Below are 15,753 nucleotides of genomic sequence, written 5' to 3'. Positions count from 1 at the left end.
TTACATTAGTGCTTAATAGAACCTTTTTCAAGGTGTATTTTGTGTATGTTATTTGCCCTTGTATCCTATATTATAAAAAAAAAGATGTAATGGGCCTTTTGAAAGTTCAAAAGTGAAAAAGTTTCTATAGTGATGGTTGGTATAATTCAGGACAGTGTTTCCCTAATCTTTAGCATTCGCTTGAGCGGGGAGCATACATGATGGTAAAGCAACTTCAAACTACTTTGAATTTTATTTTGTTTCTTTTAACCATTTTTTTTACTTCAATGGTCCAATAGACATCTAGCTTGTAGGCTATAGACTGGACTTAATGGACCTGCATCATTATTCAACTTGATTTACTATGATACTAGGGGATTTAATTCAAACCAAACGGTCTATGCAATAAACTATGCATAAAACTTTTAAAATATTGTAAATCAAAAAGGGCTATTTATCAGAAATCTTCAAACCATCTTATTGTTCTTGGTAAAGGGGATTGAGAAGTTATTGGTTACATAGTTACAATACATTAATAGATTTATCAATGATATTAATGGGGATCAAAAATTAAAATAAATCTATATCTCTATTTTAATATTGGAAAATAATTTATATAATATGATTTAAATATAGGGTTTATGATTATGTTCTGTAAGCTTTAACTTTTGGACTAACTTGATGTTTTTGGATTGAATTTAGACTTGAGGTTTTTTTTAACAGATGGTGGACCTTTTAACTCTGCTAAAATTAAAAGCTGTATAATTAAATCTGTAATGTTGTAATGTAATCCGTAAAATGTATCCTGATATTTTATATTAACCTGGTAGAATCCACTCATATGCATATATGAGTATAATGTATAGTAAATGGTTTTTGATTATTTTCTGTAATGTGCTGTTACTGTTAATATACATACATATATATGTGTGTGTATACATATATAAATGTTTTTAACTTAAAAGTGAAAAAAAGAGCAGATCCTGCTAGAGGGGGCACACACCAGTATGTCAGTGTGTTTGGTTTACTACCCTTGATCCTGGTGGTAGATGTGCTTTCAGCTCCTTTTTTTGATTTATGACATTGAGTTTTGTTATATTCATATATTTATAGCATTATGGGTTTTTGTATCAGACTTTCATATTCCCAAAATACCCCCTTAAGTTAGTTTTTTTGTCATTTCACAAATGGTAGATTTTAGATTTTTGCAATTTCAAAAAGTAGAAATAGCCTCTATACCCTTAATTTTACATTTAGACATTTATACACCATTATTTCACCCATAGCACAAATGTGAAAACAAAGTGGGGAACTTATTTTACACTATTTTTGGCTTGTTAAGTGCTTTTTTGTGTTTGGTTTGGTATCCTTTGTTGCATCCAATTTATTGTATGCATGGCCTAACCTTTTTTTCACAAAAACTCAGAAAAACTCATTGGGGCACATGTATCTTAATTTCTGCTAGTTTAATTGACTAGGGTCAGAGGTCAGGTCTCTCCTTATGGAGATATTAACAATTAAGGCCACCATAAAGGCATGTGGATACTTAAAGCCATAGATGCTATACATTTTCCACGTTGTTAAATGGAAAACAAGGCCTCTTTTTACTACCTTGGAAGGCAACTCCCTTAATACCAAGTATGACCTACAAGAAGTCTAAAAACATGATGTTTTTAGACTTCTTTTAGGTCATACTTGGTGTTAATGGGGCTGCCTTTCAAGGTAGCAAAAGGAGGCATTGTTTTCAATATAACACCTTGGAAAACGTATTAGCATACTTCCCAGTTTAAATGTCTATTTTTTTGTGACTTTTGCTGTTTTTGCGACTTTTAACTGCAACTTTTGCTATCGGTTTTTAAGTACACCTTGGTCTGCATCTTGTGCATTTTTTTTTCCAGATGTTCCATACAAATTTTCCCTTATGTATCACAATTCTTTCCGACATTTTAGGCGCAAATCTGCACCTGGTCCAGGGCAGATGCAAGGGATGGTTTATTGTCATGTACCCTGCTTTAACATGTTAATTAAAATTATTTCACATGCTTTAAATGTTTAACATTTTACACTTAAACCTTCTGGGCAATGAAAGCTTGGGTCGTTTCTTTTTTTACAATTTATACATTTTTGCATTCACATTTTATTGAAATGTTGGTTACTTCTAGAGGTGAGGTCACATGTGGCATTAATAAATGGATTTTTAAACACATCACAACAGTTGAGAAAAGCAGAAGAGCTTGTGTTTGTGGATTTGAGACATTTGCAACAAAAAACAAAAGTTGCACCTGCCAGGACAGGAAAAATTAAACATGTATCACAAGAAAAAAGACATGATCATATACATAAGGTTCAAAAAAGGCCTTCCAAATGTCTCAATTACACCTAAGAAATAAAACTAAGATACATGTCCCCCATTGAGTATGCCACAACATGTGCCAACTCAGACAATAAACCACCTATCAATGTGAGATTGCAGTTCTTATTGAGATATCAAAAACCCGGTAACAAACCGACCCGGTAAGTTTGCGTGCACTTCGGTGAAATGCTGCATAAGAACCCGCAAAATCCAACGGTGAGAAAGGAATCTAAAAAAGCATGAGAGAACCAGCAAAACACACTGATAAATTACTATTAAAATGTATAAAGTTTAAGTATGGTATCTAGGAATCTATCTAAAAATAAAAGGAAAATTCTAAATTTATCAATAATTCTACTTTTTCCATAACCTAACTTTACTTTTATTACACCATGAACCACAGGCACTTAAAGTTATTAAACTTATTTATAGTATAATTATTCTATGCACTGTAAACAAAAAAAAACATAAATAATTCTTTATAAATTAAAACTAATGCTAGTTTTATTAGGTTTAGATCTTAAATATTAAATTTTATTTTAAACAAAAATTAAACAAGGCCAAAACAAGGTGTAATACACAATATGAAAATATATTAAAATAATAAGTGTAAAAGAGAAACTCTTCTAAATAGACTATTGTGTTATTTAATATACAATAACAGTAAGCAATTTAAAAAGCTAAAAAATATAGGGTATATCTGTCATGTAACCTAGAAATTGAGCACTAGATGGCAGTCCCCACCAACTAATAGCAACAAGGAAATAGGAAATGCATTTCTCTGTCCTGAAATGAGATTCTTGCTGCAGGATTCCGGCCATGACAGATTTTTTTCTATTCTCCTTATTCCTCTATTAACATCAGTGCCTTATTTGGAAATATTCTTACCTTTACTTTCAATAAGAAAAGAAATGCTCCATCACAGACAGGATTACCAAGCTCAGAACAAGCTCCTTCATTTCTTTGTGTTACACATAACATGGGATGTGGTCCTGAGTCAGCTGCATTATATCATCCCGGAGGAATCCAAGCATGGCACCTTTGTTGGGAGAATTGCTCAGGATCTTGGACTGGAAATAGGTGAGATTAATTCCAGAATGTTACATATTGTCTCTAGAGATGAGAAGGAATATTTCCAAGTGAATCTGCAGAATGGGATCCTGTTTGTTAAGGAGACAATAGACAGAGAAGTGCTGTGTCCAAATACTCCCTTCTGTATTATTCCTCTGCAGGTTATTGTAGATAAGCCGGTGCAGATGTATCGTGTAGATGTAGAAATAGAAGATATCAATGATAATAGTCCAGTATTCTCCTCCAGTGTAAATAATCTTCTCATATCAGAGATTAAACATGCAGGATCACGTTTCCTATTGAATGAAGCTGCAGATCCAGATCTTGGAACCAATTCTATCACAAACTATGAGCTCAGTGCAAGTGATTCTTTTGCATTGGATTTCCAAAAATATATGAACCAGATCAAGTCATTGGAGCTTGTGCTGAAAAAGAATTTAGACCGAGAGAAGCAATCTGTCCACAATCTGACCCTTACAGCTTATGATGGAGGGAAACCAAGGCTGAGTGGTACCACACATATTATTGTTACTGTGGAGGATTTCAATGATAATGCTCCGGTGTTTGATCAGCCATTTTACCAGTGCAGTGTGACTGAAAATGCTGTGGAAGGAACTCTAGTGTTTAAGCTGAATGCTACAGATCTGGATGAAGGGAGAAATGGAGATATAATATATGAATTTAGTAATATGGTGTCACAGGAGACAAAAGAAGCATTTACCTTAGACAAATATACAGGAGAAATTAGAATAAAAGGGAAATTGGATTTTGAAACTGTAGATATATATAAAATTCAAGTTCACGCTATTGATCATGGAGATGTTCAGCAAACTGGAAATTGTAAGGTTCTAGTGTCTGTTGTAGATGTCAATGACAACCCTCCTGAGATGATGGTGACATCTCTATCAGTTCCTGTTCCTGAAAATTCTCCTCCGGGGACAACAGTCGCCATCATCAGTGTCCATGATAAAGATTCAGGATCCAATGGGAAAGTCCATTGCTTTATTTCTCGGGGTTCACCATTCAAAATAAATCCAGCTTTCATGAGTGATTTTTCTTTGATTGTTAATGGACTTTTAGATCGAGAGGTGAAAGATGAATATAAAGTTATAATTGTAGCAAGAGATGAAGGTTCCCCGTCCCTGTCCACAACAAAATCTCTAAAGATTGATATAAGTGACGTCAATGACAATGCTCCTAGATTCATCCAGTCAATAGACACAGTATTCATCAAGGAGAACAACCCACCAGGGACCCATATATATACAGCCTCAGCCTCTGACCCAGATATTGGGCAGAATTCTTTTATCACTTACTCAATTCGGGAGCAAACAATTGATGGGATCCCTATATCTTCTTATATCTCCATTAATCCTGAGAACGGGAAGGTCTTTGCTTTAGTATCATTTGACCATGAACAGATTGCACATTTCCAATGTCTTATAAAAGCCACTGATGCCGGTCTACAAGCCCTGAGCTCTAACCTTACTCTGAACATATTCATTGAAGATATTAATGATAATGCTCCTACATTCACCCCACTTCATTCTGCATTAACTATTAAAACCTCAAAATCAGCAGAACCTGGACACCTGATTACCAAAGTAAAGGCCGTGGATCTGGATTCTGGGTACAATGCTTGGACATTCTATAAGTTAAAGGAATCTGCTGGATCTGGAAGATCTCCATTTACCATTGCCCATCAAACTGGAGAAATTACTCTAAAGCGGCCATTTTCAGATTCAGATAGTGATGAGTACAGATTGCATGTAGTAGCTCAGGATCATGGAGAACCATTCATGACAGCGGAGACACAGATTGTTGTATTTGTAGTGGAATCTGGAGAAGAATTAAAGTTTGATAACCAAGAGACCAAGGTGACGGGAGAGGAGTTTTCTGATGAAAATATTTACATGGTTGTTGCCATCTGCGTCATATCTACTATTTTCCTTATTACTCTAATTGTCTTCACTGTTTTACGATGGCAAAAATACAGAGATGAGGTCAATGAACTGAAAGAAAACTACAAGATCTGCTCCAACACTGGAGGGAGCTGGATGTATTCCCAACACACTCAGTATAGAATAAGCTCCAATTCATTGCGACCAAAAAGTGACTTAATTGTCTTCACGCCAAATACTTCCCAGACACCAGGGAATGAGGAGCAGATCCATCCACAAGGCGTCGTTTTAAACTCCTCCTATATGGTAAGACCTATGAAGGAATATTTTTTAAGAAGTTGTATATTGCTCCTTAATGACTATGTTCAAAATAAGCAAATTCAATGCTATAAGTTAACTCCTATATCAGTGGTGGCGAACCTATGGCACTGGTGCCAGAGGTGGCACTCAGAGCCCTTTCTGTGGGCACCCGGGCCATGGCCCCAGCCCACCGGACAGGACTCAAAGAATCTTCCTGCAGTTCCAAGCAACTTAAAAGATGCTGCTTTCAGACATATTTTGATACTTACTTCTCTACTTAGGACTGTAGGAAGAGAGAGAATGAGTAGACAGGGCCAAATTATTTTTGGAGGACCTCCTGCTGGCCCCACAATTTTCTCTGTGTACAGAGGGACACTGGAAAGAAGCTAAAATTATGGAAATGTTCCATCTTTCTACTGTGTTGCTGTCCTCAGGAGGCCAATATGATTGAAAGTTGTTGAACAGGGAGCAATAATGCACCTCGCGATAAATAATGGGGGTTCAGGTTGCAGTTTGGGCACTCGGCCGCTAAAAGGTTCGCCATCACTGTCCTATATGAATAGTCAGTCGAGTTTCTGTTTTGGTTTGGTCTAATTTGTCTAAAGGGCTTTTTGCTTGTTTTAATTTGGGTTGTGCTTGCGAGGTTAACATTTTTGTCTGCTGAGATGTCTGCAAGTTGTTAGAAAAGTTGCAAAAGGGTTATCCTAGCTGAGACTAGGTGAGTTTTTAAAAGTCACAAAATGCAATGTGCAAATTTCCCATTGTACAATAGTTAGCAACTTTTTAAATCTAACATACTATACAAAAATAAGATCAATTTACCCCATAGTTCTTTATTAAAAAAATTCTGAACTTCATTGCAGTGCATTGCAGATACAATCTACATTAAGACAAAATGGAAGGCCTAAATTGGCAGGCCCGGGAACTGTACAGTAGATTTTTGTAAAGGGTTGAGGGCAAGATGAACAAAAAGTTACAGGTGCTGTAAGTTAAATGTTAAAAATGAACTATAATAATTATAAAAGTCCACCTATAGAAGCACTTTTGCCACATTTGTTTGTACTGCATCAATGTAGAATAAAATATTTGTCATCTAAATGCCCAGAGAAGATTGACATATCTCTGGTCAATACACCCCAATAGAGATGTGAAAAGAATTCACATAAGGATCAGGTAGCATGGCTATCATTCATAGTATCATAATAAGGTTAGGAAAAGATATCAGTCCATCAAGTCCAACCTATTGAAATATACCATGTTTATCTAAAAGTAGGCAAAAACCATGAAAGGATGATGCTAATTGGCCCAAAGCAGGGGAAATCCCTTCCTGACCCCTAATATGGCGGTCAGAATAACAGAAACATAACAGAAACAACTAACAAAGTATTATTCCCATATGATGTGGTATTACTGCTCTCCAGCAAGATAGCCAAACCCATGGTTTTTCCAAAAAAGGCTTTAAAAATTATGTAAATGTACCTGAGGGGCTATGTGCTCCATAGATGTTAATGGAGCCTGGAGACCTAACATGAGGATAGGAAGCTTAAAGAAGAGCAGATCCAGCCAGAGGGGGCACACACCAGTACAATAGTATGCTTGGTTTACAATCCTTCATCCTAGTGGTGGATGTCCTTTTAAGTATGTGTTCATATTGCATTTTTCCCCCATGCCTTCTGATTTCTCTAATTTTATATACAGTACCTCAATATTAACCAAACATTTATTCTTGAAGTAAAAGTGAAGGACTGCTAAAATATTTGGCATTAATGACCTGGTAAAATTGTTTCTTGTTACATTTATATTATATTACAACTATGTCTTAATATATCAGTAAAAATTAGACAGTATTAAACGTTGGTAAGTGTTAGGTAATACAGGGGACAGGCCCTTTTGTGTGTTTATTGCACCTTAAGTCGGGTTAACCACTGCTACATCCATAGCTCAATAAGAGATCCCCAAACATTTAGAATACATATGTCTAAAGATAAACCGTATTTTGATCAGCAATCAAGAGGTCCTGTAAAACTTACTTAAATTGTAAATTTGAAGTCTGTAAGGAAGTGAAATATGAGCATTATTGACTCTTTCATTACTTTGGTTAGGATGTGTTAATATTTTTTAAGAAAATGATATTAATATATTTTCGTGTTATTTGTGTGTCAACATAGCTGTATTATTCCCCAGTTTTCCTAGGATCTCTGTGAGAGTTCTCGTAGAAAAGTAGCATTTGTCTCATTGATAATTTTATTCCTCTCATACACGTGGACCCAAGCTTAAGGCCGAGTTTGAGCCAAAATGTGGTTATAAGTTAACATTTTTTTGTGCAAATGATTTTCTTTTAATTCTTTAAAATATGACAAAAATGTATATACATTTGGTAAAACATAGAGCCCCCCACTAAAGGATGCAAATGCAATTTTCTATCAATTCTGTCTGTTTGGAATTATTTCTTGTTATCAGTACATTGCACAGAATTTAATTTGTTGCAACTAGGAACCAGGATGAATATTTATATTTGTATTTCTACGGGCATAAATCTGCATAGGTCCTCATGGATGGGCCTAATGCTTTACTATGATTTGCTAACAACTTTGCTAGTAACTCTACATCCATATTTAATAATTACATAGGTCTAATAGACTCTTTACAGAGCAGATCTTTTTTCACCCTATAATTATAATTACCTCGAAGTTAAATTTCCCACTATGTTCCGCTTCCATACCTGAACCATTATTGTAAATAAGATGATTACATTTTTTATGGATGTCCACTGGAAATCCATTCATGGCTGGTGACATATTCCCTGCTGTTGATGCAAATGTTTCTTCCAGTTTTTCTTTACTGTTATAGGATTTCCAAAAAATCCTTAATTGGGTCTCAGATATTACTCAGGTTTTAGTTTTATCCAAATATTCTAAAGTTTCATTGGGATGTTTATATCTCGTGGTAGTACTTTTAAAAATTCGGTTTTTATTTCCCCTGTATCTGTACAAATTTTAGACAAACTATGTTTAACTGCTTATATCCTTTATGTTTCTCATGGTTTAGCCTCATTGGTTAAGAATTATTTACCTGTTTTTTCTCATTTGCAATAATGATTCTGTCCTGGAAAAAAATGTTGTGCTTTTCCAGTTAGGCATGTCCTGAATTCATTGTGTGCCTACTAGAGATGAGCGAGCACTAAAATGCTCGGGTGCTCGTTATTCGAGACGAACTTTTCCAGATGCTCGAGTGCTCGTCTCGAATAACGAGCCCCATTGAAGTCAATGGGAGACCCGAGCATTTTTTTAATAAAACTGAACAGTAAAAGAACAGTGCAAAAAAAAAAATTCCAGATGTTTGCAGATGTTTTACTTGTAAGAACACATTGAAATAACACTATTCTTCACTTTGCAGGTGTTCGCGCGTGTCTCCCTCTAAGTTAGGAGATGTGCACGAACATCTGGAATGTGAAGAATAGTGTTATTTCAATGTGTTCTGCACTTAAATGGTCCTGTATTCACTGTTTTTAATGTTTTAATTCTATTCTTCACATTGCAGGTGTGCGCGCATGTCTTCCGATAGGTTCGGAGATAAGCGCACACAGCTGCAAAGTGAAGAATAGAATTAAAACATTAAAAACAGTGAACACAGGACCATTTAAGTGCAGAACACATTGAAATAACACTATTCTTCACATTCCAGATGTGCGCGCACATCTCCTAACTTAGCGGGAGACACGCGCGAACACCTGCAAAGTGAAGAATAGTGTTATTTCAATGTGTTCTTACAAGTAAAACATCTGCAAACATGTGTAATATTTTTTTTTACAATAAAAATACTTTTATTCAATTTATTTTATTAATTTACTGCTCGATCTCGAGCCGGCGAGATACTCATCCGAGTAACGAGCCGGTCCGAGTATGCTAATACTCGACCAAGCAGTATACTCGGACGAGTATACTCGCTCATCTCTAGTGCCTACCATAACTCTTAATATATTGGTTCCATTGTCATATTCTTTAATTCTTTTTCTCAGTATGCAATTTTGTTTTTTAACATAATTGATCCTGATAGAATGACCTACACATACAAATGATTTCTCTTTATAAAATACTTCTAATATATTACTTTAGGGCATCCCAAATTATTCACAGAAATCATTTACAAGGACCATAGTGATCAGAAGCTTTGTATGATATGATGCACTACTACATGAGTAGACTCTTTTTTTCACCCACTTTATTCCTCCATGCATTTAACCAACCAAATTTAGATAAGAGTTTTCAGATAACTCTTGTGATTCTTCTCATTACGGCATCTGTCCAATTTCATATTCATAACACAATTGAAATCATCAGATATAAGAACTGGGCAACACTCATACTTATCTATATATTGTAACAGAAGATTAAGTACATCAAGCTTAAGTGGAGGGGCATTTACACTATCTTGATTATATACTTTATTCCAAATAATTTACCCGATAGGAAGATAAATCTTCTTTCCCTGTCAGATATACAGTCTTTCTTGTGAAAGTAAATATTACTATGTGCCGCAGGGTCAACATCTGCAAACAGTTTGTATGTTCTCTCCGTGTCTGCGTGCGCTTCCTCCGGTTTCCTCCCACACTCCAAAACATACTGGTAGGCTGATTAGATTGTGAGCCCCATGGGGACAGGGACTGATTTGGCTAGCTCTGTGCAGCGCTGTGTAATCTCTGTGCACTATATAAATAAGGGAATTATTATTGTTTTTAATATTATTTTGAACAAATATGGAAATTTATCTGAGTTTACAGAACATGTCCATTGGTATTGCTGTACTGTGCATTATTTTTGCAACTAAGTGTAACATTTCTGGGACTGAATGTGGCTGCAACAGTGCTACAACTTCAAGAAGATCAAAAACTATACACCTTTTCATTCTGTGACATTTGAGAATGTTTTATAACATACGCTTGACTTTCAAGGTTTGCTATATCTAAACTTATTATTTTTCATTATTCATTAATTACTCATTTATTACTCATTGGGGCGCATTCACTAATAAAGTCAGACCCTACACTTTAAGTGCTCTCATCGTGTATAATGCTCGGTGCGACCGATTCATTAAGGACGTGCGCCGGAAATCATGAATCTGTTGCTTACCCGCACTGGCCCGACAGAGTTCACCAACTTTTTTGTGGTGCACCTTTAACATAGGGCGTGCAACACACTTTGAATGCTAAATATGGCGCTTGCTCCGACTGAGCACTGAAACGACCCCTAATTTGTGTTGCGTGGAGACTAGTGCTGCTGCCCCACAAAAGGGTCACTTGTGACGCAATTGTGGCATGGATACTTCTTAAATACCTGTGCAAGCTATTTTCACCTAAAAAAGTGTGAAATGTGACCCACTATGAGTTATTATTTTACTTAACACTTTTGATGAATAAATCTATGATTTAACGGGGTATATATAAGACTAAATGTAGACATTTAGGAATCATTCAACATACATCATTCACGGTTTGTATTGTAATTAATATAATTAAAATAACTTTACTATTGCCATTATTATTATCATTATTACTGTATGATAATTTGCTTAAATGTAGAAAACATTTCTATTTATAAAATAATTCTGCTTTTGATAGATTTAAATGTTGGATTTAAAAAAATAATAATTTAAAATAATTTCAGATTTTCTTTTGCATATTATACTTCAATATGTTATTTTATATCCAAAATATTGCAAATATTATAAAGTAAAATGTATACATACATACCTTATGTGCAAATTAGAAAATGAGCACTAGATGGCAGTCCCCACCAACTATTAGAAAAAAGGAAATAGGAAATGCATTTCTCTCTGCTGAAATGAGATTCTTGCTGCAGGATTCCGGCCATGACAGATTTTGCTCTATTTCCCTCATTCCCCTATTAACACGAGTGCCTTATCTGGATAAATTCTCACTTTCAATTTCACTGGTTTCAAGAAATGCTCCATCAGATACAGGATTACCAAGCACAGAACAAGCTCCTTCATTTCTTTTTGTTACACATAACATGGGATGTGGTCCTGAGTCAGCTGCATTATATCATCCCGGAGGAATCCAAGCATGGCACCTTTGTTTGGAGAATTGCCCAGGATCTTGGACTGGATATAGGTGAGATTAATTCCAGAATGTTACATATTGTCTCTAGAGATGAGAAGGAATATTTCCAGGTGAATCTGCAGAATGGGATCCTGTTTGTTAAGGAGACAATAGACAGAGAAGTGCTGTGTCCAAATACTCCCTTCTGTATTATTCCTCTGCAGGTTATTGTAGATAAGCCGGTGCAGATGTACAGTGTAGATGTAGAAATAGAAGATATCAATGATAATAGTCCATTATTCTCATCCAGTGTAAATGATCTTCTCATATCAGAGATCAAACCTGCAGGTTCTCGTTTCCCATTGAATGAAGCTGTAGATATGGATATTGCAACCAATTCTATAATAAACTATGAGCTCAGTGCAAGTGATTATTTTGCATTGGATTTCCAAAAATATATGAATCAGATCAAGTCACTGGAGCTTGTGCTGAAAAAAAATTTAGACAGAGAGAAGCAATCTGTCCACAATCTGACCCTTACAGCTTATGATGGAGGGAAACCAAGGCTGAGTGGTACCACACATATTATTGTTACTGTGGAGGATTTCAATGATAATGCTCCGGTGTTTGATCAGCCATTTTACCAGTGCAGTGTGACTGAAAATGCTGTGGAAGGGACATTAGTGTTTAAGCTGAATGCTACTGATCTGGATGAAGGAAGAAATGGAGAAATAATATATGAATTTAGTAATATGGTGTCAGATGAGACAAAAGAAGCATTTACCTTAGACAAATATACAGGAGAAATAAAAGTGAAAGGCAAGTTAGATTTTGAATCTCTAGATATATATAAAATTCAGGTTGAAGCCATTGATCATGGAGATGTGCAGCTTGTAGGACATTGTAAGGTTCTAGTGTCTGTTGTAGATGTCAATGACAACCCTCCTGAGATGATGGTGACATCTCTATCAGTTCCTGTTCCTGAAAATTCTCCACAAGGGACAACAGTCGCCATCATCAGTGTCCATGATAAAGATTCAGGATCCAATGGGAAAGTCCATTGCTTTATTTCTGAGCCTTCACCATTTAAAATAAATCCAGCTTTCAGGAGTGATTTTTCTCTGACTGTAATTGAAGCTTTAGATCGAGAGGCAAAGGATAAATATGAAGTTACAATTATAGCAAGAGATGAAGGTTCCCCATCCCTGTCATCAACAAAAATTTTGAAGATTGATATAAGTGATGTCAATGACAATGCTCCAAGATTCATCCAGTCAGTAGACACAGTATTCATCAAGGAGAACAACCCTCCAGGGACCCATATATATACAGCCTCAGCCTCTGACCCAGATATTGGGCAGAATTCTTTTATCACTTACTCAATTAAAGAGCGAACAATTGATGGAATCCCTATATCTTCTTATATCTCCATTAATCCTGAGAACGGGAAGGTCTTTGCTTTAGTATCATTTGACCATGAACAGATTGCACATTTCCAATGTCTTATAAAAGCCACTGATGCCGGTCTACAAGCCCTCAGCTCTAACCTTACTCTGAACATATTCATTGAAGATATTAATGATAACGCTCCTACATTCACCCCTCTTCATTCTGCATTAACTATTAAAACCTCAAAATCAGCAGAACCTGGACACCTGATAACCAAAGTAAAGGCCGTGGATGTGGATTCTGGGTACAATGCTTGGACCTTCTATAAGTTAAAGGATCTTGGAGGATCTGGAAGATCTCCATTTACCATTGCCCATGAAACTGGACAAATTACTCTAAAGCGGACATTTTCAGATTCAGATAGTGATGAGTACAGATTGCATGTAGTAGCTCAGGATCATGGAGAACCATTCATGACAGCGGAGACACAGATTGTTGTGTCTGTGGTGGAATCTGGAGAAGAATTAAAGTTTGATAACCAAGAGACCAAGGTGACTGGAGAGGAGTTTTCTGATGAAAATATTTACCTGGTTGTTGCCATCTGTGTCATATCTACTATTTTCCTTATTACTCTAATTGTCTTCACTGTTTTACGATGGCAAAAATACAGAGATGAGGTCAATGAACTGAAAGAAAACTACAAGATCTGCTCCAACACTGGAGGGAGCTGGATGTATTCCCAACACACTCAGTATAGAATAAGCTCCAACTCATTGCGACCAAAGAGTGACTTAATTGTCTTCACGCCAAATACTTCTCAGACACCAGGGAATGAGGAGCAGATCCATCCACAAGGCGTTGTGTTAAACTCCTCCTATATGGTAAGAATAAATTTCATGATTTCATTTTTTCCTTTTTTAAAGCTATCATGTATATTTTTATATATAGAGTCTTCCACTACAAACTGAGTTTGAACAAAAAAGGACATCATGAGAACACAATGTAAATGTTTATTTGATTGTATACCAATAATTGACTTGTGTATCCTTAAAATTTTATCTGTCTACAATGAAATTAATAAGTCATTTAATTTTTTAAACAACACACTGAATTTTACGAGTAAATCTGTATTTGCAAATTAATCTTATAACGAACAGAAGAACTAAGTTGTAGACTAGTTTACTGTGACTCTCGTAGGTAATAATGACTATGGTGAGTCAAATTGGTTGCTTGGATTTGTGTTTATCCCCATATGTTTATCCACAACAGCTTACTAATATAGTTTGTAACCACCACAAGATCAGCTTTTAATGGGGTATTCCCACAAAGACAACATTCTTTAATATACTCAGGATAAATATAAAAGATATTTTGAAACTCAGTCCTGATTTTTGTTTTCTTGGGATATGACTACAAACTCAGTCCTTACTATGGTTGGGCAGATGTTCCTGTCTGCTCAGAGTCCTCTCACATGAAAAGCTTCTCTTGTACTACAGGGAGAATGACAAGAGGCAGAGAGCACTATAGACTGGGGCACTTCCTGTCAAGCAGCAACCTGTAGAGGACACGGCAACAGCTCTACAGACAAGATAAGCTCTAGATCCAAGGGGAGCGGGTGCCTAAGAGTGTTTCCTGTGTCTTTTATTGATTAGATGAAACGGCAGAGCTGTGTGTGTTATTGTGTCTTATATCCATCTTATGACTTCTATGTGTCAGATATTAGTAGAATCATCAGTAGCTAAATGAAAATTTAACTAAAACCCTGATAATCTAAGCGCATTGTCAGCACAAAGCACTGTCTCCTCAGCGAATGCCTGCCCACACTACTGAATCTTACAGTACCAGCATATGGAGATTAAAATTGCAAAGTAAAGTGTTATATATTATCTTTATTCTTAATCATCACATGGGGATTAAAATTTGAGAATTTTCTTTCTTCAAGCCTGTGAAAAGTTTTACCTGTAATCATGACTGACAGATGTATAGATAATTGCCACTTTGGAGTAAAGGACTGGTTAAACAAATAGGTCTTATATTGAGTAAAAGTTTTAGTGGATTGTACATTGCAATAAAGCTTGAATAAATGGGTATTGTGGTGTACACATAAGAAATAATGCTGCATTAAATGATGTGTAATATTCATTTTATCCTCTATCCAAAAATATGCAGTGCACTTTCTTCTGTTGTGAAGAAACAAACCCAGTGTTTTCACTCCTACTTCTCCCCCCTGCATAGATCTTACATGTACTCTAACACCTTCGTGAAGGGACAGTCCCTTTTGCTAACAAGAAAAAATTGAGCAGAGTGAAAATCATTTTAAAAGTGATGGATGGTCAACAGATCCTAACTAGGTAAAGGAAGTGTTTCTAGCATTCACATGTCGCATTGAATTTGGCAAAAGTGTTAGAGACTGTAGTGATCATTTAACTGGTACTCTTATAAATTAAAAATAAATAAAATGTAAGATTCTCAGCAGAAACGCCTTTAAAAACCTAAAGAAATGGCTAGAGATACACAGAGTTTGACTATTGTTAAGTAACAGTAAAATATATCATATATATATGATTCCTTGGAGTTTATTATAAGAATATATATATATATATATATATATATTACACTGCGGTATCTTCCATACTATGTTGGAAATGTTAACAATTTATTAAAGGTTAAGTTATAACCAGTTTATACTCTCTTTACCTTTC

The 15,753-nt window shown here is 35.6% G+C and overlaps 1 protein-coding gene and 1 long non-coding RNA gene across 9 annotated transcripts in view; one reads left to right on the top strand and one right to left on the bottom strand.

The window, feature by feature from the left end:
* LOC140126356 (protocadherin alpha-C2-like) overlaps nucleotides 1–15,753 on the top strand; it is a 217,662-nt gene that overhangs the window by 43,481 nt on the left and 158,428 nt on the right. The window contains exon 1 of one of the 6 annotated variants that reach the window (XM_072145736.1): nucleotides 3,134–5,610. The exons of 4 other annotated variants lie outside the window; for them this stretch is intronic. In XM_072145736.1, the coding sequence (XP_072001837.1) occupies nucleotides 3,244–5,610 (2,367 nt within the window). In that variant the 5' untranslated portion in view covers nucleotides 3,134–3,243. Of the gene's footprint in view, nucleotides 1–3,133; nucleotides 5,611–11,438; nucleotides 13,933–15,753 lie in introns of those variants that run through there. One more of the 6 variants, XM_072145733.1, reaches the window with a different exon arrangement.
* LOC140126358 (uncharacterized) overlaps nucleotides 1–15,753 on the bottom strand; it is a 69,133-nt gene that overhangs the window by 30,797 nt on the left and 22,583 nt on the right. The window lies entirely within an intron of this gene.

The sequence above is a fragment of the Engystomops pustulosus genome, chromosome 4 (genome assembly GCF_040894005.1).
Source record: "Engystomops pustulosus chromosome 4, aEngPut4.maternal, whole genome shotgun sequence".
NCBI classification, from domain to species: Eukaryota; Metazoa; Chordata; class Amphibia; order Anura; family Leptodactylidae; genus Engystomops; species Engystomops pustulosus.
This window is presented reverse-complemented; position numbering and strand designations above follow the sequence as displayed.